The sequence below is a fragment of the Homarus americanus genome, unplaced genomic scaffold, assembly GCF_018991925.1.
Source record: "Homarus americanus isolate GMGI-L3 unplaced genomic scaffold, GMGI_Hamer_2.0 scaffold25013, whole genome shotgun sequence".
Taxonomy (NCBI): domain Eukaryota; kingdom Metazoa; phylum Arthropoda; class Malacostraca; order Decapoda; family Nephropidae; genus Homarus; species Homarus americanus.
The window spans coordinates 5,682,103-5,703,924 of NW_024722158.1; the positions used below are offsets into that span (position 1 = coordinate 5,682,103).

Below are 21,822 nucleotides of genomic sequence, written 5' to 3' on the forward strand. Positions count from 1 at the left end.
AATTTAATATAATAATATATAATATGGTAATAATAATAATTAATAAAATAAATAAAAATGTAATTTAAAAAAATAATAATACCTGTAATAATAAAGATCTATAAAAAAAATACAAAAATGGAAAAAAAAATCAAGAGTGAGGAGTAAGAGAAACAATTGATACCCTGCAATTGCCATATGACAGCAGGGTCTACCATTAGACAAACATTATGCTTCCAATATCTTTCTTCCTAGGTGGTAGTACCTCCCTGTTTGATATAGTAGATTGCTATGAGGTGTTATGATAAATCTTGAAAACTGATATAGACAACCCAATAGCCTTGAGTGAGCAGCCCTCAGATACTGTATGAAGAGGGTACATTACAACACATACTTGTGACAGATTACATAACCAACATGACATAACATTAAAACTCTCAGTGCATTTTACTTTTGATATTTATGTAATAGAACATATTGGTGATTAGCTTATTGTTGCAACAGTTATGTTAAGTTTATCAGGTTAAGTTAGTTTAATTATACCATGAAGCTGTTGAAAATTAGATTTCTTAATATACTGTACAGGTACTTAATTTTCCAACTTGTATAGGTTTTTGGTGTCATACAAGTACAACAGTGTTAAAAAAAAAAAAAAAATTCTGAAAAACAGTTTTTGTGATATCCAGAATGTGACGTTTAGCTTTATATCTAGGTATGTAAATGCCTAGCATTAACTTGCCAGGCCAACATACAGGCAATTGAAACATCTAATAATTACTTAAATACGTAATATTAGGAGGACACTTCGCTACCTGGCATTTAATTGTACACACATTTTATTCATACTGTAACTTTAAAATTGGATGAAAACATGTTGTAAAAAAAATTACTGCAGTTCTGCATCCCATGATAACCCAGGTACCCTGGCTAATGTGTAATATTTAGAACTGTACATGTATTTTTTTTTCATGAATTAAACCCAAAGATCATGGTTAATAAATGACTTAGCTGTCTGGGGTGGTAATCTCACACCCATAAATTTTGCCTTAATTAACATTGTACACTATCAAAATTGTGTTACTGTATTAAATGATAGATGGAATTGGCAAGAATTAATATGAATATGGGAGTAATCTGTGATGCTTGTCTCCACTACTAAATGATGCAGATATTATAATGCATTCCAGTACTTCAACGGGTAACGCGAACAATAACTAGGCTAATAAGATGAGTCGGACTGAGGCGTCATCACGATACACAAGAGTGTTCTTTCCACGGGAAGATGCGTTCCTTACCACTTCAAATGTATTATCAGTTTATCACCACCTTTAAACTTTTGAGTGGCTTATCTTTATCTTATTGTGTTATAGATAAAGACTTAATCTTACAGAGAAATTTAATAATCCTCTCCCTTGGTGTCGTAAATGAGTACAGTACAGAGTGATGTAAAGATGTCATCTCTGGCCACTAGTTCTTGGTGTATGACCTTTTAAGATAAGATTGATATCTGATCACAATATATGAATCTAAGATAAGGAGAGATGGAACTCCTGGCAAGTAGCTGGTGAAAGTCAGGCTGATATTCACTTCTTGGTTAGATAGAGTAGGTACAATAATAAGATAGTGTCTCTGACCTTAACAACTGTTTACGGTGACAATGCTGGGTCCGAGATGTATTAAGACATTGTAGTGCATGCTCTTTGACACTACATTAAACGTTTGGTGAAACATTAAAAGCAAGATTTGTAGGTAGTGAACTGGTTAAGAAGGTCAAATTTTACTTTTTCTTTGTTGGTGTTGCAGTTCTTTTTTGTATAACTTCACTTGCTTCTATACTTTAATCAGTACACTGCCAAATGTTGAGGCTGTGGTGTTTGATGGTGATGTGGGGTTGGCTGAGTGGTGCAGCAGGCGATGATGTAGAAGGTGTTTACCTGGAGACCTTCCCGAGTGGCATGTGGATAGTACCGGAGGACACCCTCCACCACCTCACACTGTCTCTGGGATTCAACGCCAGTGACGCTTACTGTAGTGGTGGGCAGGACCTGACGAATGCTCAGCTGGTGGTGACGGTCGTACCTGATGAGGATTGGAAGCTGGACTTTGTCAACAGGAGCATACACTTGACGGTGGAGGAGGTGTGTGATCATGTCAACAAGAGCCTCACCTTCTCCGGCTACTACTGGGGGCTCACCAAGCTGTCCTTCTACCTCACCACCAACTACCATCTCCTTCACTTGTCCAACAACACTTTACTGAGGGATGACATGTTGGTAAGTACCTGTAGTTTGCAACAACACTTTACTGAGGGACAACTTGTTAGTAAGTACCTGTAGTTGTCCAAAACTTCTTTACTGAGGGACAACTTGTTAGTAAGTACCTGTAATTGTACAACAACACTTTAGTGTGGAACTATTTAGTAATTATTTTATCAGACAAAGCTAAATGTGAAAAATCCTTTGCACGACAACAAGAGGAGCTCAACGAAATCTAAAAGTCCAAACTATAAATTATTCAAAACAAGGTCTCTCTGTCATGATGTAAGGTAATAAGGTGAAACAGTTGAGGCTGAATCATTCTTTGAAGTTTGTTTGTGGTCTGTGTCCAGGATATCTTTTATCAAACTTGGTAAGGATTAAGGATATAAATAAGCAAGGTACAAGGGGCAATGAACATAGTTTTTTTATTTATCATTTCACCACTTGACAAATTACTAGCTGTTCAGGTGGCTGGTATATTCTTTGTTACTACTGTATGTCATGAACTTTAGTGTTCTGTGTTAGTACTGTATCGGAGGAAACCTAAATACCTGGAGGAAACTTGCAATTTTGTTGTCATGTGTAAAAGCACATCCATCTTCACAGCTATAAAGAAATGTAATTAGTTGCCTAAGCATATTGAATCCAATAATTGTGTCAAATTATTAACATTAAAATTAAGAAATACACGGAAGATGAAACTACATCCAGAGAAGAGAAGGATAATCTGTATTATTAACTAATAAATGTTTTATTTTGGAAGTGATCCACCAGTCTGTGATAGTTTTAAATGCAGTCTTGTACAGTGGTCCCTCGGTTAACGAGCACAATTCGTTCCAGCAGGTTGCTCGTTAACCGAAAAACTCGATAACCGAAACCATTGTTTTAATGGGTTTTTGGGTAATTGGTTCCAGCTCACCGAAAATTGCCTAAATTCAACAAAAACGGTGGAAAAGTGCACTTACTTTGAGGTGTGTATGTAGAAGGCTCCGGGATGATGATGATGATGATGATGGGTATTAGAATGGGGGTGGAGGAGAAGGAAGAAGAGAGGGCATTGGGGTGGAAGAGAAGTCACCCCATGGTGTCATTTCACCCATAAAATTTTAGCTCTCTGGTGTAATTCAAGATTATTTTCTTTAAATCAACACTGCACTGCTTTATATATTGTCAATATGTAAAATAAATTTCAAAATGACCAATAATTTGCTTGCAAACACAGAAAAAAAGCATTTAGTTGAACAGAGTCTCAAGCAGGATGTTACCTCCACTGAAAAGACAGAGAGACTGGCGCCTGTTTGGTGTGTTGCCAGGCTGGATGGCGCGCATGAAACTAGTTTCCTTACCTTCAATTATGTTCAATAATTGTTAAAATGACTAAAAAATTTAATTTTATACTTTTAAAATTATTGAATAGTATAAACTTTTTGATATTTTCTAAAATAGTAAGGAATTTAAACCCTAAAACCGATTACTGTATTGGCGGACTAATACTACAGCTGGTAGACCGCCAAATGCAAGCGAAAACATATTGAGGTCGGCTCGTAAAAAACTCGCTAATCGAGGGATTGCTCGTTAACCGAAGTTAAAAATCTTATGGAAGGTAATTCGTTAACCGAAATCTCGTTAACCGAGGGATCACTGTACTTATTACATTTACTCATATATTTATAAATAATTTTTCGTAGTTTTATTGTTATTGACAAGGCTTCTCAACCTAACAAGTACACCAAAAGAAATAAGACTATAACAGCTCAAGGCTTGGCCTGTCCTTAATCAAGTCGACTTATTCTTTACCATCTTTTTATACCTGCACTGTTTGTGTACTTTGTTTGTATGCCTACACTGTCTGTGTGACTGTGTCAGATGTGACTGAGATTCTATCATGTTCTGTCTTGGGGCTTCTTTAATGTTAGGTCTCTCTATCTCTCTCTGTCTCCCTATTAGTCCTAAAACACTATGACATTCTTGCTGAGTAGATTGGTAGTATTGGTAGTAAAATTTTATCTTATTACAGTAACATCAACAGGTTAAAAAAAAAACAGGTAATTGTGTATCAGAAGGAAATAGAGACTAACAGGTTTATGGGGAACTATATTGTTCACACAGTCAGCAAATTTTTTTTTATGGAAAATATTACCGGTATCTTGTTTACTCTGTTCTGTACATTTCTTTATTTAATGTTTCAACTGGTTTCCTTATGCGAATTCATTAATAATTTTCTTAGCTCCTATATTTCAGGTTTGTTTGTTTAGGTACAGTGCATATATACACATACAGTGTATCCACAGTTTCCTTTACCACTTTTTAATATTTATATTCATGACCATCTACTATGGCTGCAGATCACAATAGACCGCAAGAGCAAGGTGTTCGACACTTTCTTCATCATCGCTGCATCTTCAATAGTAGTGATAATCAATGTCATCATGGGAACTCAACTGGACCTGAATGCCATCTTTGTGGTTCTGAAGAAACCTATTGGTCCTGTCTGTGGCTTCCTTTCCCAGTTTACCTTCATGCCTCTGGTAGGTTTAACTTGACCTAGTTCACCTTCATGCCTCCCCATTATGTGTTAGGTTAGGTTAACAATTAAGGTATTCATTTATAATTTAGCTTGCAATTTTCTGTGTGATCATTGTTACATACAAACCATTTTTGATTACCCTTGTATTGAGAAAAAGATATTATTGTTATTATCCCTATTAAACATGATATTATACCAGAAATATTGTTCCTTGTACAGTACTACACGCTAACAGGAGTCGTTCAGTGCGAATTCCTTGTTTAATATCATAACTACAGTACCTCAGTCAGTTATCAGACACCACAGGCCCCCACATTATCATAGGTTGTATAATAATGAAGTTAAAGAGTTGGCCACACTCACAGCTTTTACAATGATCTACAATATTATTGTACATCATAGGTAGATATCTAACTATATTTGATATTACCGGTACTTTTAATCTAAATTGTTGATGACTAGTGTACAGGTGTAAAATGATTTAGACTATTGTATGTACTTAAATAATATACAGTACTGTTGTTGTCAAAGCACATTAATACTGTACTTTTAACATAAAAAATACACCTGTTATTTCCCTGCAGATAACGTATGTACTAGGTTTGTTCCTGCTGAAGGATCCACTTCCACGCCTGGGTTTGTTTACACTCGGATGTAGCCCTGGGGGATCCAGCTCTAACTTCTGGACACTTATGGTAGATGCTGATCTCAACCTCTCCGTCACCATGACCGCCATCTCCATGCTTGCCGCATTAGGTTAGTACTGTATACAGGTATTTATCTTTTTGGTTTCACCACTTCCACAGCTTATTTCATCGGATGATTAAACACCCAAACACCACCATTGGTTAGGTTAGCTTAGGTTGAATTACATGTTATGTTAGGTTAGGCTTGATTATCATTGGGGTGGTTAATCTTAAGGTGAAATAAAATGGGAGCTAATTTTCAAGTGATCTTTTTTGTGATATACAAAATATGATCCATCTCTCTCTAATGCTTGTTTAACCACTTGTGTATGAGCTCCTCTGTGAGCTGAATGAAAATTTCTGACGTTAGCCAAGTAAAGTATCACGAGTGGCATCCCTAAAGCGAAGTAGTTAAATAGGCTGATACTTAACTAAATGTGATTAGATTTTAAATGATTTATGTTACTTAAGCTGTATAATGAGTTCAGGTTTCAGAGAATTGCTTTTGTATTTGATAAACTTTCTTATCTCGAATATAGACCATATTTACCATAAGGAATTACAATTTGCCTATTATTTTTCCAGGTTACTTTTATATATACAGTGAGTTCTGCTATAACGCGTGTTTTTATAACGCGAATTTGCTCTAACGCGATTTATGAATAGAGGAACGATATTTGTATAACGCGAACTCGTTTGCTGTAACACGATTTTTGTTTACTATTTCGCCAATTTTGTGGTATTAACTGTGAATATGGTAAAGAAGAATATCTCCAAGAAGCGTTCTGGTGATCGAATTCCTGGTGATGATCGTAAAAGAAAGGATATAACACTTGAAGAGAAGCTCGACGTTATCAACCTCAAAATCACCCTTCTCCCCCATCAAGTTACATTCATATTTTTTCAAGGTAAAGTGTTACATTTACTGTATGATTTCATTATTAGATATGAATGTAACATTTATTTAGACTGTGCTATCCTTTGTGTTAGGCGATCAGACGTTGTTCGGTCGGACGTTAACCGGCGCATGACTGTATATTTATATATATATATATATGTATACACTCGTATACTGTATATATTTAATATCCTTTTTGCCACTTATCAGCTTACTAGCCATTTGGGCGCTCTATCCAATGTAGGTACAGGAGGAAACCAGGGACCGTGAAACATGTGATGTTTGATAGGGTCACACTGGATAGCATCCTTCTCATGTGTGTTCAGGCCAAGGCTTGAACCCTTAACTGTTGGTGAGAGTTACGTGCATTACCACTGTACCACCAACACCCATGTATATTTTCCACTGCTTGATATACAAGATGAGTTGCTAGTGATCAAGATCTTCATAGATATTGTCATAAATAAGCACCTGACAGCTTTGTTGGCTATCCTTGGTTAATTTGCCTTAATGTTTACCATTGTTGTTTACTTGCACTGTCTTGGCACACAAGAACCTGTATACTGTACAGTAGTACTCTACGGCCTACAGGCACGATATACTGCACAGTAGTACTATACCTACATTATTATATTCATGCTAAACTGTGTAACTGCATAGTTTATAAACAAGCTGCTTATCCAATTGTAAACCTTTATAATAACTTTACTGATATTATTATTATTATTATTATTATTATTATTATTATTATTATTATTATTACAGTCGGCCCTTAACATACGCGGGGGTTAGGTAACAGAGATACCCGTGAATGTTAAAAATCCGTGTACTTTTGCTCCCCCCCAAAAAAAACCCTGCCCCCCCCCCCCCATGTCCTTATTTACCGTATATACCTGTGTGTAGTTCGAGTTTTTAAGACCAAATTATTTGGCAAAAAATTGGGGGTCGACCTCTAAATGGGTAATAGTTTCGTTAGGTTGAAAAATATTTACCAGTAACTACCAGTAAACAATGGAAACGACGCACCAACGCACCACCAGCTGTGAGTGTCGGTACAGTTGCTAGGGCAGATCTCTTGCGTCATCATAGCAAGCCCAAAGTAGCCAAATGCATGGTATGGTATGCACAGGACGATGTAAAACATAAAGTATTCATTTTTTAAAGTTTATTTATAGATACTGTACATAAATTTTTGTTCATTACATTTGAAACATCAATCTTTGTTAATTAAATTTGAAACAAAAGAAAACTACGATACCGTATTTTCATTAAAATATTACATACATCACAAGTATATTTTACCTTAACTGTGACTGAATGAATATATTCTCAGAAATAAATATGGAAATGTAATATTTTGGCTGAAATGACGTACATATTACAGTGGAAAGTGGGATAAAATCATGACGAAAACAATGACTTTCGCTTTCTTTCGTTGTTCAAAAGATTTTACCGTAATCGCTTTTCGAATGGTTTTCAGTTAAAAAACTGTTGTACCGTACTGTATTACAATAATATTCTATCCTATCATTAGCCTCATAATCCCACAACTGAAAACCATTCGAAAAACGATTACGGTAACATCTTTTGAACGAAAGAAAGCGAAAGTCATTGCTTTCGTCACAATTTTATCCCACTTTCCACTGTAATACGTACGTCATTTCAGCAAAAATATTACATTTCCATGTTCTCAGAAATAAATAGTAGTTTTGTTGAAACGTAATGTACAGTATTTAATATTAAAATGCAAAAAGAGCTATAAAAACAATTAATACTGTACACCCGTAATGTACTGGCTGGCATCTCCACTCGTCCCTGCTCCCGCCAGTCACCACTCCTCCCCGCTCTATCCCTCCGCCTCCTCCACATCGTCACTACTGTTGTATTACAATAATATTCTATCCTAATTCACTTGAATAAATACTAAGATACCATATTTCTGAATATTTTCATTAAAATCCATCAAAATCATTTTCCTTGTCATCGTCTTAAGCACCAAACAGCTCCTCCCAGTCTTCTCCTTGAACAGGGCTAGAGGGTACGTGTTTTTCGAATCATTTTCAGTTAAAATGTTACATCACATGTATATTTTACCTAAACTGCGCCTGAATGAATATATTCTCAGAAATAAATAGTAGTTTTGCTGAAACGTGATGTATTTCAATGTAAAATAGGATAAAATACATGATGAAAACAAAAGACTTTACCTAACCTTCCGATGTTCAAGAGATGTTACTCGTTTTTTAATAGTTTTCGGTTAAAATACTGTTATATTACAATGATATTCTATTCATACTGTGCTTGATATACTACATTCACGGAAATGTAATATTTTTGCTGAAATGACGTACGTATTACAGTGGAAAGTGGAATAAAATCGTGACGAAAACAATGACTTGCTTTCTTTCGTTCAAAAGATGTTACCGTAATCGCTTTTCGTATGGTTTTCAGTTAAAAAAACTGTTGCATCACAAGTGAATTAGGATAGAATATTATTGTAATACAACAGTTTTTTAACTGAAAACCTTTCAAAAAGCGATTACGGTAACAACTGTTGAACGAAAGAAAGCAAGTCATTGTTTTCGTCACGATTTTATCCCACTTTCCACTGTAATACGTACGTCATTTCAGCAAAAATAATACATTTCCATATTCTCAGAAATGAATAGTAGTTTTGCTGAAACGTGATGTATTTCAATGTAAATTAGGATAAACTACATGGAAACAAAGGACTTTACCTAACCTTCCAATGTTCAAGATATGTTACTCATTTTTTTAATAGTTTTCGGTTAAAATACTGTTATATTAGCGATATTCTATTCATACTGTGCTTGATATACGGTCAACCCTCGCTTTACGCGGTCCCACATTACACGTTTCCACGTTTACGCGGTACCCTGCCGAAACCGGAATGCTCACTTTCCGCAGTGTGTGTACCCTTTTACGCGGAGAGTGGCGTAAGAGGGTGCGCACAAGGTCACCCAGTCATCAAAACATTACCGAGTTCTTCACCTGCCACCCACCACAGCCGGCCCAAGTCAGTGATAGTGATAATTATAGTGAGGATATGGACTTATATGGACTTTGAGGGGTTTGACAAAGAGGCCCTGCAAGCCTCTGTGGTGGACAGCGATACAATTGATACAAGTGATACAGGTGAGGGCCAATAATCTGCCCTCTGCCTCGGAACCAACCCCCCATCCCCGTGTGCCCAGCCATCTTTTCTACTAATGTAAGTGTTAAAAAACCTAATATTATTGAAATTTCTCGTAATTATTAATTGTGTGTGCATACCATCATAAAATTAAGAAGTTATTTTTACTACAACGTAGGTATTGTGTCTGAAAAAGTGGAGTTTGGGGGTCGGCCCGGTCTCTATTTCAATTAATCCCATATGTTATGTTGTTCACTTTACACGTGCCGCCGTGGGTTGAATTAACCGCGTAAAGTGAGGGTTCACTGTAATACATTCACGGAAATGTAATATTTTTACAACTACAATGCTGAGGGTCAACACAAGCGTGGTTACAGCGAGACTGACTGAGTGAGGGAGAGCTATGCGTGTGTGTGTGTGAGGTTGCGGGAGCGGGCGGTGTTCGGTGCCGCGCGCGATTTGAATGTACTTCAATTACTTCAATGTACAGAATATTCCTCCGGCGGGGCAATCCGCGTATTTGCCAATCCGTGTATGCTAAACCCGCGTATGTTAAGGGCCGACTGTATTATTATTATTATTTTTATTATGATTATATGTGAATGTAGTCATTGTCAGTTTTTGTATACCCCCTTGTGCTGTATATATATTTTTTTCATTATTTTAGTATATTTAAACATTTTGAAACCCAAATATATATACCGGTATACTATATTAAAAATAAGGAAGAACTCTTTGTTAAGTTATCACATAAAAAATAAGGCAATTACTTGTCTACAATATGAGACTTCTGAAGTGCTTCATTTAAAATCGTAAGTTAGGTTACTTACCAGATTTCATTAAATGATATACAGGTAATAATATTTTTGGGGTAAATTAGGTAAGTTTAGGTTGAATTTGGTTCACTTTCACTGTTTGAAAAATGGACTTAGAATTTCAAAGTGGAAAAAGGGGAAATTTTGTTGAAATGCACTCCAGCTGCAAGTGGGTATAATTTATCCTGATTACTTTTTCAAGATATGCTACGTATGTTTAATTCCTGTAGATAATAGTGACACGTACCAAGGTCAGGGCAAAAATTACGAAAAATGTAGCCCTGGGCAAGGTTTCATTTTAGGGTACCTTTTGATATATTTAGAATTTCTGTATGTTATTACCCATCATTCACTCCCTCTAGATTTGATAGTCATAAACTATATATTTAAAAAAGATCTCTTTTCATTTTTCTATTTTTTATATATATTTTTTTGTCTAATTTATTTTTATTCTTAACATCTTGGGGGGGCCCTGGGCAGCTACCCTGTGTGTCCTGCCTTTAATTCGGCCTTGTGGCAGATACTGTCCAAGGGAGAGAGGTACACAGAAGAAAGTTGATGTAATTGAGTTACATGGATGATGTCAGAGTAAGCTGGGTGATGCTAGGGTAAGCTGGGTGATGTAAGAGTAAGCTGGGTGGTACAAGAGTCAGCTGGGTGATGCAAGAGTGAGTTGGGTGATATAATTTAATTTTTTTGAAGAATTTACTGTGTCATATCGATTTTGTTTGGTTGTTTTGTCAAAAAGTTAAATATGTAGACGAGGTTAGACTTATGTATGTTCCACTTCAGGGATGATGCCTCTGTGGATGTTTACACTGGGGAATAAGATGCTGGAAGAAAACTCTCACCTAAAGATCCCTTACTCTAACATGCTAATCTCCCTCTTCAGCCTCACCATCCCTGTAGGCATCGGCATAACAATCAGGTACAGTATATACGATTCAGTTTTGTGTTTCATTATTTTTAGTTTGTATGGATCACTTGCAGATTAGACATCTAGTTTACTTCAACTGATGTTCAACAACCCTAACGTTAACTTGGGTGATGAAGTTAAGTTAGTTAGCGTTAGGGTGGTTAGTTAGGTTAGGTTAGTATTAGGGTGGTTAGGTTAGGTTAGCATTAGGGTGGTTAGGTTAGACTTTGCATTAGGGTGTTTAGTCATCAGTTGAAATCCAATTTTTTTTTTTTGCACTGGATGAAATTTGAGGTCGTCATCTTACAGATTTCACAAAGTTTATTATTTTTATTTTCCTTTATTGGCCAAGTCCTTTTTCTTTTTCTTTCCATGTTTATTGAAGATTTTTAAATAAAATTTGATTCTTCTTTTGGGGTTTCTATGCCCTTGATCCACCCAATATAAAAGAGAGAGACAGGAGTGGACATGACAATAAAAAAGCAACAGATCCTAAAAATCTATTCTTCTTCATATTATCTTGTTGATATACAGATAAGGGAGGGGGTACATTGGAGGGTGTTCGAGGAAGATTACAGCAGTAGGGGGCTTGACTCACCACTGTGGCTGTCTTTGGTCGATCCAACATACTGTTTATCATTGTTTGTATACCGGCACTGTCTGTGTACATTGTGGACCTGCACACGCACACACTATGTATATTGTGTACCTGTCTTGTATATATTCTGTACACGCTGAATCAATGTAAATTTGTGTAACAATTTTACTGAATATCTGTGTATCTTATCTATCTATTTAACTATAGTTTTAAAGATCAGGGGTTTCTAAGCTAACTTCCTTACATGGTAACGTGGGTTGGTGAAGTTGGTGTATTCAAATTTGTTTTTCTCTTCATCCAGATTCAGATATTTGTCAATAAAGGTGTTGCGATTCTCAAAGTCAGATTGTCTTCAACTCATTAATTATACCCATTGTCCATTAATTCTGAACATAATCTGAAAATGGTAAGAATCCTTGGATAAGACACTCCAGTTTATTTCATCTGCTGATGAAATGTTGTTGCTTTTTTTCTTTGTTTTTTTCTCAGGGTTGTGGATTTTTATGATGAGTTTATATTTGCCTTGACTTTATTTTAATAAATTTTTGTTTTGGGTTTGTTTTTCCTAGAAAGAAGAGACCACAATGGGCGGAGTTGGGAGGGAAGGTTCTCAAGCCCGTCGTTTTCATAACACTTGTCCTCTTCATATCGGTGAGTACTTTTGTTCTTGGATGTGAGTATGGTATGGTCATGAGTACTATTTTTCTTCATGTCCATGAGTACCATTGTTCTTCATATCCATGAGTACTATTATATTTCATGTCCATGAGTACCATTGTTTTTCATGTCCATGAGTACTGTTCTTCATATCCATGAGTACTGTTCTTCATATCCATGAGTATCATTGTTCTTCATATCCATGAGTACCATTGTTCTTCATGTCCATGATTACCATTGTTCTTCATATCCATAAGTACCATTGTTCTTCATGTCCATGAGTACCATTGTTTTTCACGTCCATGAGTACTGTTCTTCGTGTCTGTGAGTACTGTTGTTTCTCTTGTTCATGAGTATTGTTGTTCTCCATGTCCTTGAGTACTGTTCTCCATGTCCATGAGTACTGTTCTTCATGTTCATGAATACCATTGTTCTTGTCCAAGAGTACTGTTCTTCATATCTGTGAGTACTGTTGTTCCTCATATCTGTGAGAACTATTGTTTGTCGTGTCTGTGAGTACAGTACTATTGTTCTACCTGGGTATACTTTATGATCAGTAGTACAGTACTGGTTGAGGTAGATGGCAGTGCAGTATAAAACATTTGTCGTTCTACCATTGGCTATATAACATAGTTTTTGTTATACCATTGATGAAATGAACTTGTGCTCTTTTGTTGTATTGTTACCCATCATTATATAAAGCACACCCTCTCCCTCATGTTATCATTCATAATGTATTGTAATTGTCATTCTTAAGTTATGGAATAAGTAAATGACATGATTAAATATATGAACATGTGTACAGGTGTGACTTAGACCCATGTTTACCTCTTCTGCAGATGTCAATTTTCAACTCCTACAAGATGTTGCTGCAAATGACATGGCGGACGGCATTGAGTGGTATTCTTATGCTCAACTGTGGCTTCGGTATGGGCGCCATCTTCTCAAAGATTATGTGTCTCCCCAGGAAGCAGGTCATAGCCATCAGCATTGAGACGGGCATGCAGAACATCGCGGTGGCCTTCGTCCTCCTTAAACTCTCCTTCCCCAGCCCCTACAGGTGACGAAACCATAGAATTTTATCTTTATTTACTTTAGACTTTTTGTTAATTGTAAGTTTACTTGCCAGTCGGGAGGTCGATTAGTTCTTCTTTATGCACAGCTGGCAAGTATCGACAAAGTGAATATGTTTGTCCAGTGTCCATTGTGTTACCATAGTGAGCATTGTGGCAGTCGAGTTCTATGCTCTGATCTTGTTTTTCGGGGGGCGGGGGTTATGTTTTCATTATTACTTTCTGTTATATAACCAAATGCTAATCATTGAAGCATCGAGGGTGGTATATCCGTGGTCTTGTGTTTTATGCAGGAAAGCTTACAGCGCCTTTGTGTGTCGTAGTCCCGCCTGTTGTCTCTGTCCCCGTAAACATAAGTTTTATGATTAAATGCTGGCGTTAGCGATCTTCATTGTCTTCGTAAAACATTTGTTTTGTTTATAATGCTGTCAATAATGCATTGGTTTATGAAATATTTTGACAGTCAGGGGTTTAACTAGATTCTCTAAAACTGTTTCTTAAAATTAATTGTATCATTGTTCAGCGACATGGCAGCCAACCCCATCTTAGCTACATACCTCGTGACTGGGCCATATATGACAGTCCTCTTCCTCATCTTCTGTCTTCTTCGGCACTTCTGTGGCTGCTTTCCCCAGCCTGGCCATCAACAAATAGTGAAGCAGGAACTAGAGAGTATAGAAAGTCAGATGAAGCTGCCAGAAGAGGCGAACAACAAGGCTAGAGAAATTATTAAGCTCCTTCCTGTTGTCGAAGAAAATAAAGAAAATTAATATCAAGAGTTCACTCTCAACATCTGCCTGAAATCACGAGATTTCTCTCTCATAAACTAAATTTACTGCAGCCGAGCGGATACAACACTTGCCTCCTGTCCTTAGGGTCATTTTTTTTATCCTGGGGCACTCCCAGTCCACCCTACCCTAAATGGGTAACTAATGATACAAGTTGGAGAATTGAAGGTTAAGGTCAGGCTAGATTAGTTTAGGTGTAAGTTTACTTATGGTAATTATTTACATGTGCTTTTGTAAGGCATATATTGAGCTCTGAACGTTCATCTGTGTTCTTAAACCTTTTAACACAATACTAATACAGCGGCAGTGAGCACCTGTAGTCAATCAACCGCCTTCATCATAACAGCGACCTGAAACAATTCAATATTTAAATACATATGTAAGTGATGAAGTCACAAATAGAATTTTTGTCTTCTTAATCTGTGACTATTATTTTGTGGTGAAAAAGACACACCACACTCATTTAATTTAAGTGCACTATTAAACTTGAATCTATATTTTGTTGTACAGTAGTTTAATGAGTTATATCCAGACCCACATAAAACAAGAGTGGAAATATGCTTTTGACAGCTTTCTTATTCTGACTAAATAAACTAAATTTCAGTTTTATTTTGAAATAATTAGTATGTTTAATCTCCGAGATTTTTTTTACTTACCGGTAATTATGTCTCAAGTCATCAGAACTTGATGATAAAAACAATAAAGTAAGGTAGGTTTGGTTACACAGAGTTCTATAATTTTTTTAATTGGTTTAGAATAGTGTAATTACAGTACAGTACTAACTTTGTTACATGCTTAAATACCTTCAATGTTGGAGCGCAGTATTACCAACAAAGGTTAGGTAGATTAAAGTCTTTATGTATCCTGAAAATCTTGTCAACAAGATGCACTCAAGAATTGTGATTAAGAGAGTCATTCCTCAACTCTTTATCTCTTCAGAGACAGTATTGCCAACTAAATACAATACAGTATCCTCGAAACTGAAATATGAATTGTAACCCATAGCTCCTTTGGTTTTTGCTGTGTAGTCTAACCTTAACACCTTACCTTCAACAATCCATTCAGTAATATAAATGTTTTTTATTAATTTTATAAATAAATACTTCTCAATTATGACTAACAATCTTGTCATGGATTTGCTTGACAAAATTCCTTAGTGATGCTTGTGATATCATGAAAATTTCGTTGGTCAGGGGCTAGGTTAGTTAAAACATGTCAACATTAAGATGCAATGTGACCAAGCTAAGCTATAAGTGCCATGATAGTATAAACATTATGATGTTATATTACCAAGATAAGCTGTAAGTGTCACAACAACCTTTTCATGTTTATCACACAAATACCTTATGATAAAAAATAATAATCTTGAAAGAATTTTCTTTGCCGTATAGTTATGGTAATTATGTGATGGAGTGTCATGATCAGCCTCAACAAACACCTAGGAAGATATATTTTAATTTCTAATTCTTGGTGACTAGTGTTTATTCAGCTCAGAAAGACCCCTGTACACAAGGGGCGAAAGACTTTAGTTGTTAAAATGCAGTACAGTAAGACATATTAACATCAACACAACAAATAAGAATTATAATATTTTTTTTATTATTTGTTTAGTCATTGGACCTACAGTAGCTGGAGCATGTGCTGTAAGACTTTAGTTGTTGGAGAAGTGAAGTACACAATTGCAGTGTACTGTATTGTAGAAACAACAACAGCAGCAATAACAGACAAATATTATATGAAGATAAACTCAACACAACTAACACATGACTTGTAATACAACTAACATGTGACCTGTAAGATAATACATTACAACTAACATGTAACCTATAATACAGTACAACACAATTAATGTGTACCCTGTAACACAACACAACTAACATGTATAACCTGTAATAACACAACTGACAAATTATGGTCATTGTTATATATATTCAGTATAACTTGATTTATAATGGTTTGTAACTACTCATTCATATACTTGTTAATCCAGTAGTTGTAAGTGGCAGGGATTTTCTTAAGCAATGATGTGTGTTTTTAGTATATTAGTTGGTGGTACAGCAGTAACACGTATAAATTATCAAGAACCATGGAGGGATCCTATAGGCCACTGGCCACTTCTAGTAGGTGGCTATGAGGCAAATAAGGTAAAGGTAAAACTCATTATCATCATGAGGATAAACAAATCAATCTGTGCCACATGATTCAGGAAGGAACTGATTCGCTTCATCATTAAATTTTGCATCTCCCGGTAGCTGTTTAAGGTTCTCAACATCCTCAGGTGTATGGGTGAGGTCATCTCTCTGCTCTATGTCAGGACAGCATCCACAAAAGCGCCGGAGAAGAGCATAAATTAGATAGACGAGTATCAGTGGCGGCGCACTCACAAGCAGTGTGGCCACAATAGGAACACTTGCCAGGTCACTGCAGGAAGAACACCAATATATAAATCCTCAAAATATGATAATGAACATGAATAGTAATACATCAATATAAGAAATTATTGAAAAGCAGGAACTGAATCATAAGAAAAGGAGTAATGAACGCTGCTTTCAATATCTTAATTTATATATCAGCACAGCTATTGTTCAGCCACCTAACCTAATCCTAACAATAATAAGCATATGAAGGCTTTGTTGGACCATCCTTGGGAAAATTAACTTGCTGTTTACCAATGTTTCTACAACTGCACTTTAAATGTACATTGTTTGTATACGTGCACTGTCTATGTATACTGTACATTGTTTGTATACCTCCACTGTCTACATTAAAAATAAAAAATAGAAAACAGTCAAGGTTTCAAAACGTCGTCACCTGTATGGACTCTCGATGGAAAGCTTGAGGAGGATGAAGGCAACGCCAGGGTTCTGTAGAGCCGTCTCAATGCTGACAGCAATGATCTGCTTCTTTGGGAGACACATAACCTTAGCAAAGACAGCACCAAATGTGTAGCCGCTGGAGACAACCAAAAAGCCAGCCACCACCATCCTCCAAGTCATCAACAACATTACCTTGTAAGAGTTCCAGGTGCCCACCTATAACAGATGGCTTTTGTAAGTTGAGACTGTAATGTTCAGTGAGTTGCTTATAAACGTGTATTAAATTGCCCATATGTGACATAATACAGTATACATGTAGATCAAAAAGTATGAAAAATGAACACCCACTACTCACAATATAGAAGAAGAGTAGAATACAAAATGAGAATGGTTTGATAATCTTGGCACCTCTGTCAGCCCACAGTGGCCGTTTCATCCTGGAATGAAAGAAAATCATGGTACATTCATTCATACTGTTTGAAGACAGGGAAAAAATGAGTAAACAGAAAAAAGTAAAAACTGAAAACCTAAAAATAGCTAAAGTACGTGGACACCAAACATGCATGATAGTTAGCATGTTTACGATGGTGATTTAATCCTTTGAGGACAATGGTTTAGCACTTTTAGGGTGATTATTTAATTACTTAAGGTTTAATCCTTTGAAAATGATGCTTTAACCTCTTCAGGTTAAGAAATGAATCCATTATTCACAATAGGATAAGTAACAACAAGTAATTACCTGATGAGTATACCGAGGAGGATGGGGAAGGTGAGTGTGATGAGGGAGAGCGCCAGGTTACCGAAGGGGATAGTGATGTTAGCATCCTTCAACATCTTCTTGCCTAGTGAAAACATCCACATCGGCATCATCCCTGAAGCAGAACACACAGTGATGTGGATGAGAAAGGTGATATAATTTTGAAGGATTTTATTTTATTTTATTTATTTTTATTTTTTCCTGTGAAAATTACACACCACAGCTTAGTTCACCAGATGATTAAACACCTCATTGCTACATGGAGGAGTTAGGTTAGGTTAGATTAGGTCAGGGTTAAGGTATTTAATCATGGTGTGAAATAAGCAGAGGTGCCTAATCTTCAGATGATCATAATGTTTTCCTTTAACTTATAAAAAGCGCTTGGAAAGGTCAGATAAGTCTAGTTGTCATATATTAACCGAGGCGTTGATCTGAACTGTTTGAGGTAAAATAACACAGGAGAAACACTACATCCTGTAAATCATAGTTTAATCATTGTATTTTTCAAAGGTTACTCACTTGTAAGAACTTGAAGGTTATGAACAGTTTCAGATATAATATAGAGTTGATGGCCGGAGTCCTCTTACTTTATGTTCATTGAACCCTTGATAATTTCTGAATATATATACATACTGAATACTTGTCAGACAAGGTTGTTCTTACCAGAAGGAACACATCACTCAATGAAAGTTAACCTTATTCTCTTTGCCACTGATAGACCAGTTAGCCACTTGGGCGGTCGGTCACGTCTTTGTTACACATTGTTGGCAAGTACTGGTTCCAGAATGTATCTTTACCTCGCTAGCATTGGTCATCCCTGGTCTTGAATGAGCTCTCACTCAGTGCCTTCACAACACTCCGACACGCTGTTCCAAGAATTCACAACTCTCGCCCCCAAAAAAGTTTGCTCTGACAAATTTTCAAACTTGTGGCTCCTTCAACCTTGAGCTGTGACCTCTAGTGGGGTGGGCATCTGCCAGCTCCAGGTATGATCACTCGACTGAGTAATGTCTTCTGAGGTGCTTATAGATTTCTATTAAGTCACCCCTTGACCACCTATAGTATAAGCTGGACAACTGCAGTCATACTAAGGTGCTGGAGTGCAGACACCAGTTTGGTGGCCCTCCTTTGGATGTTTTCAATCAACCGACAGTCTCTAGCATATGTCAGGGACCAGAAGCACTTCACTTTTGAAGAGTATTATGTGGGATGGACTATAAGAGTATGTGAACGCCCTTCTTATAAGACCTACTGGCTTATTTGCGTGATGTACTACCTTCTCACAATGGTCTGAGAACTTCAGTTTGTTGTCAACATTCACACTCAGGTCCTTTTCACATTTTGTCTCGGCTTATGATGTTTCTTAGTTCCGTTGAGACATATGATATGCCTCCTTTGTATTGGTACAACTTATCTGCATCCTTTTGCATTTTGTGACATTGAATCTTATCAGCCATTTCTTTGACCACTCCTGAAGCCGACTAAGATCTTTGAGCACTTCACAGTCTGTTTGGTTCTTAATTTCCTCGAATAACCAAGTGCAAGTATTGTCTTCAAACATTTGTCTGGAGGAGTGTATAGCTTCTGGCATATCATTTCATGCCCTTAGTCACCACACACTGCTTGCGGTCATGAAGAAAGCCTCTGCTCCACGCTAGGATGCTCTCCAAAATCCAGTTTAATTTTCAGCCTTCGTGAGGAACTGTGTCAAAAGCCTTGGCAACAAAATCAGAATAAGAGTTGTACTTTATAGAGTGTAAAAATTAATTGTTAAATTTTTCTAGTTGTATTTACCCATGGCAGCAATGGTAGAGATAGCAGTCATGGTGATAGAGAGGTTGATGTCTCCATCAAACATAAGGGTCCAGAAGTTCGAGGAGGTTCCCCCTGGGCTACAACCGAGCGTGAACAGTCCCAGACGCTGTAGTGGGGCAGTGAGCAATAAAATACCCATCACATAGGAAGCCTAGAAGTGACAGAAGGAAAGAGAACTTTGTGTTATAATTCTTATAACTCCATAGAAATTAGAGCATACAGTATTTTGTAATGTTAACTTTACCTAAGATGTCCTTTGTTCTGTATTAGTAAATAGTCAGGTTTCTAAAAAAAATGAAGTTGGGATATTTTGTTGTATGACACATAGGGTATGTCTATACAGTATACGAATTTTAAGTGAAAATATAAAACTTTCGTTAGAACTTCACTCACCAGAGGCATGACAACAAACTGTGAGATAAAGCCACATGCAGGACCAATGGGTCTCATCAGGACCTCCTTGATAACTTTTAGGTCCAGCTGGGCCCCCATGTTGACGTTGTTAAACAGTATCAACACTGCCCCGGTGGAGGTGAAGATGGTGTCCATCATCATAGACTTCCTGTCTACTGTGATCTGTAGAACCAAATTATGTTGAATGTAGATACAGTACTGTAGTTAATATGATGTTGCTCACAACTCTGATCCTCTCTTTGTAAACAACGTTAAACTTCGTTTGTGACTCTTACATAACCAAGTTTCTCTCAAAGTGAATCCAGACAACAAAGCAGCAAATTTCATTAGTTAATCATTCTCTTTCCTTATATTTTGTTGCTTCCCATTAATCTTTTGATCTTCATCTTATGCCTTCCTGTTAATATATGAAAAACTCAGTAGAGTGCCAAGACAAGCTAGGGAGGAGGAGGTAGTTTAGCCATGTACAGCAGGGCTCACACTCATAAGTTGGTTGGGTGTCCAGTCTGTTACCTAATATTTACCATTTCTTTGGGTTACTGCAACCTATGAATAAGTGAATATCAGATTTTGAGACTTTTTTGTCATGTCATTCAAGCACCCAAATCCTTTCTATAGTTATACAAGTTGTCCCTCAATAAAGTGTTGTTGCACAACTACAGGTACTTACTAACAAGTTGTCCCTCAGTAAAGTGTTGTTGCACAACTACAGTTACTTACCAACACGTCATCTCTCAGTAAAGTGTTGTTGGACAACTACAGGTACTTACCAACACGTCATCCCTCAGTAAAGTGTTGTTGGACAAGTGAAGGAGATGGTAGTTGGTGGTGAGGTAGAAGGACAGCTTGGTGAGCCCCCAGTAGTAGCCGGAGAAGGTGAGGCTCTTGTTGACATGATCACACACCTCCTCCACCGTGAAGTGTATGCTTCTGTTGACAAAGTCCAGCTTCCAGTCCTCATCAGGTACAACCGTCACCACCAGCTGAGCCTCCGTCAGGTCCTGCCCACCATCACAGTAAGTGTCATTTTCGTTAAATCCCAGAGACAGTGTGGGGTGGTGGAGGGTGTCCTCTGACACCTTCCACTCAGCACTCGGGAAAATCTCCAGGTATACACCGTTGTCAGCTGTATCCCCCACTATGCCTTCCACCACCACCACCACCAACATACACCAAAGCCACAACATTTAATAGTATGATGGATAAGTGAAGTGAGAACAAGAGAATATGTACTTGATTCGACGGACTCAGTTTATTTTAATTGTTTCATGACATATCATGTTATGTATTTTATATGTTGCCAGTTACGTTTAATCATTCTTATTCTTTAATTTGTTAATATCACCAACTGACAATAAGATATAAATGTTTTCAGCGTTCACTCAAAATCTCGTCGGGCTGTTACTCTGGAGCCACCATCACCGACACAACTGACCAAATATACTGCCAACTGTTATCACAAATGACACAGATTCCTCCTGTCCGATAAATGACATGGAGGACTTTGACCTTCCGACTCAAAATAACTACAGGTCTTATCAAACATTTAATACAGAAAATTCAATCTCGTAATTTGATAATGTTGTTGGAATAGGCTATATTATTTGTTACACACCTAAAGACTTCCATTGTTGAAGCACAGTAATAACATTATAACAACAATAACAATAT

The 21,822-nt window shown here is 36.9% G+C and overlaps 2 protein-coding genes across 2 annotated transcripts; one reads left to right on the forward strand and one right to left on the reverse strand.

The window, feature by feature from the left end:
* Window positions 1-198: 198 nt before the first annotated feature.
* LOC121862161 (ileal sodium/bile acid cotransporter-like) lies at window positions 199-15,720 on the forward strand. Its single transcript, XM_042360235.1, has 7 exons — window positions 199-2,252; window positions 4,583-4,765; window positions 5,349-5,520; window positions 11,110-11,245; window positions 12,401-12,482; window positions 13,328-13,548; window positions 14,085-15,720. Exons 1-7 carry the CDS (start codon window positions 1,836-1,838, stop codon window positions 14,329-14,331), a joined length of 1,458 nt encoding a protein of 485 aa, XP_042216169.1. The 5' UTR covers window positions 199-1,835; the 3' UTR covers window positions 14,332-15,720.
* Window positions 15,721-16,376: 656 nt separating this feature from the next.
* On the reverse strand, window positions 16,377-21,657 carry LOC121862162 (ileal sodium/bile acid cotransporter-like). Its single transcript, XM_042360236.1, has 7 exons — window positions 20,922-21,657; window positions 20,131-20,313; window positions 19,717-19,888; window positions 17,905-18,037; window positions 17,521-17,602; window positions 17,161-17,381; window positions 16,377-16,770 (listed from the first exon to the last, which is right to left on the reverse strand). The coding sequence occupies exons 1-7, from the start codon at window positions 21,336-21,338 to the stop codon at window positions 16,533-16,535; spliced, it is 1,446 nt and encodes a 481-aa protein (XP_042216170.1). The 5' UTR covers window positions 21,339-21,657; the 3' UTR covers window positions 16,377-16,532.
* Between the last annotated feature and the right edge of the window lie 165 nt (window positions 21,658-21,822).

Bases quoted from the DNA above. Each gene is read 5' to 3' on its own strand.
- LOC121862161 (XM_042360235.1), top strand. From the start codon at position 1,836: ATGTTGAGGCTGTGGTGTTTGATGGTGATGTGGGGTTGGCTGAGTGGT. The intron at 5,521-11,109 runs GTTAGTACTGTA...GTTCCACTTCAG, and splicing joins CTCCATGCTTGCCGCATTAG to GGATGATGCCTCTGTGGATG. The intron at 13,549-14,084 runs GTGACGAAACCA...ATCATTGTTCAG, and splicing joins TCCTTCCCCAGCCCCTACAG to CGACATGGCAGCCAACCCCA.
- LOC121862162 (XM_042360236.1), bottom strand. From the start codon at position 21,338: ATGTTGTGGCTTTGGTGTATGTTGGTGGTGGTGGTGGTGGAAGGCATA. The intron at 17,603-17,904 runs GTAATTACTTGT...CTTTCATTCCAG, and splicing joins CTCCTCGGTATACTCATCAG to GATGAAACGGCCACTGTGGG. The intron at 16,771-17,160 runs GTGACGACGTTT...TTCTTCCTGCAG, and splicing joins TCCATCGAGAGTCCATACAG to TGACCTGGCAAGTGTTCCTA.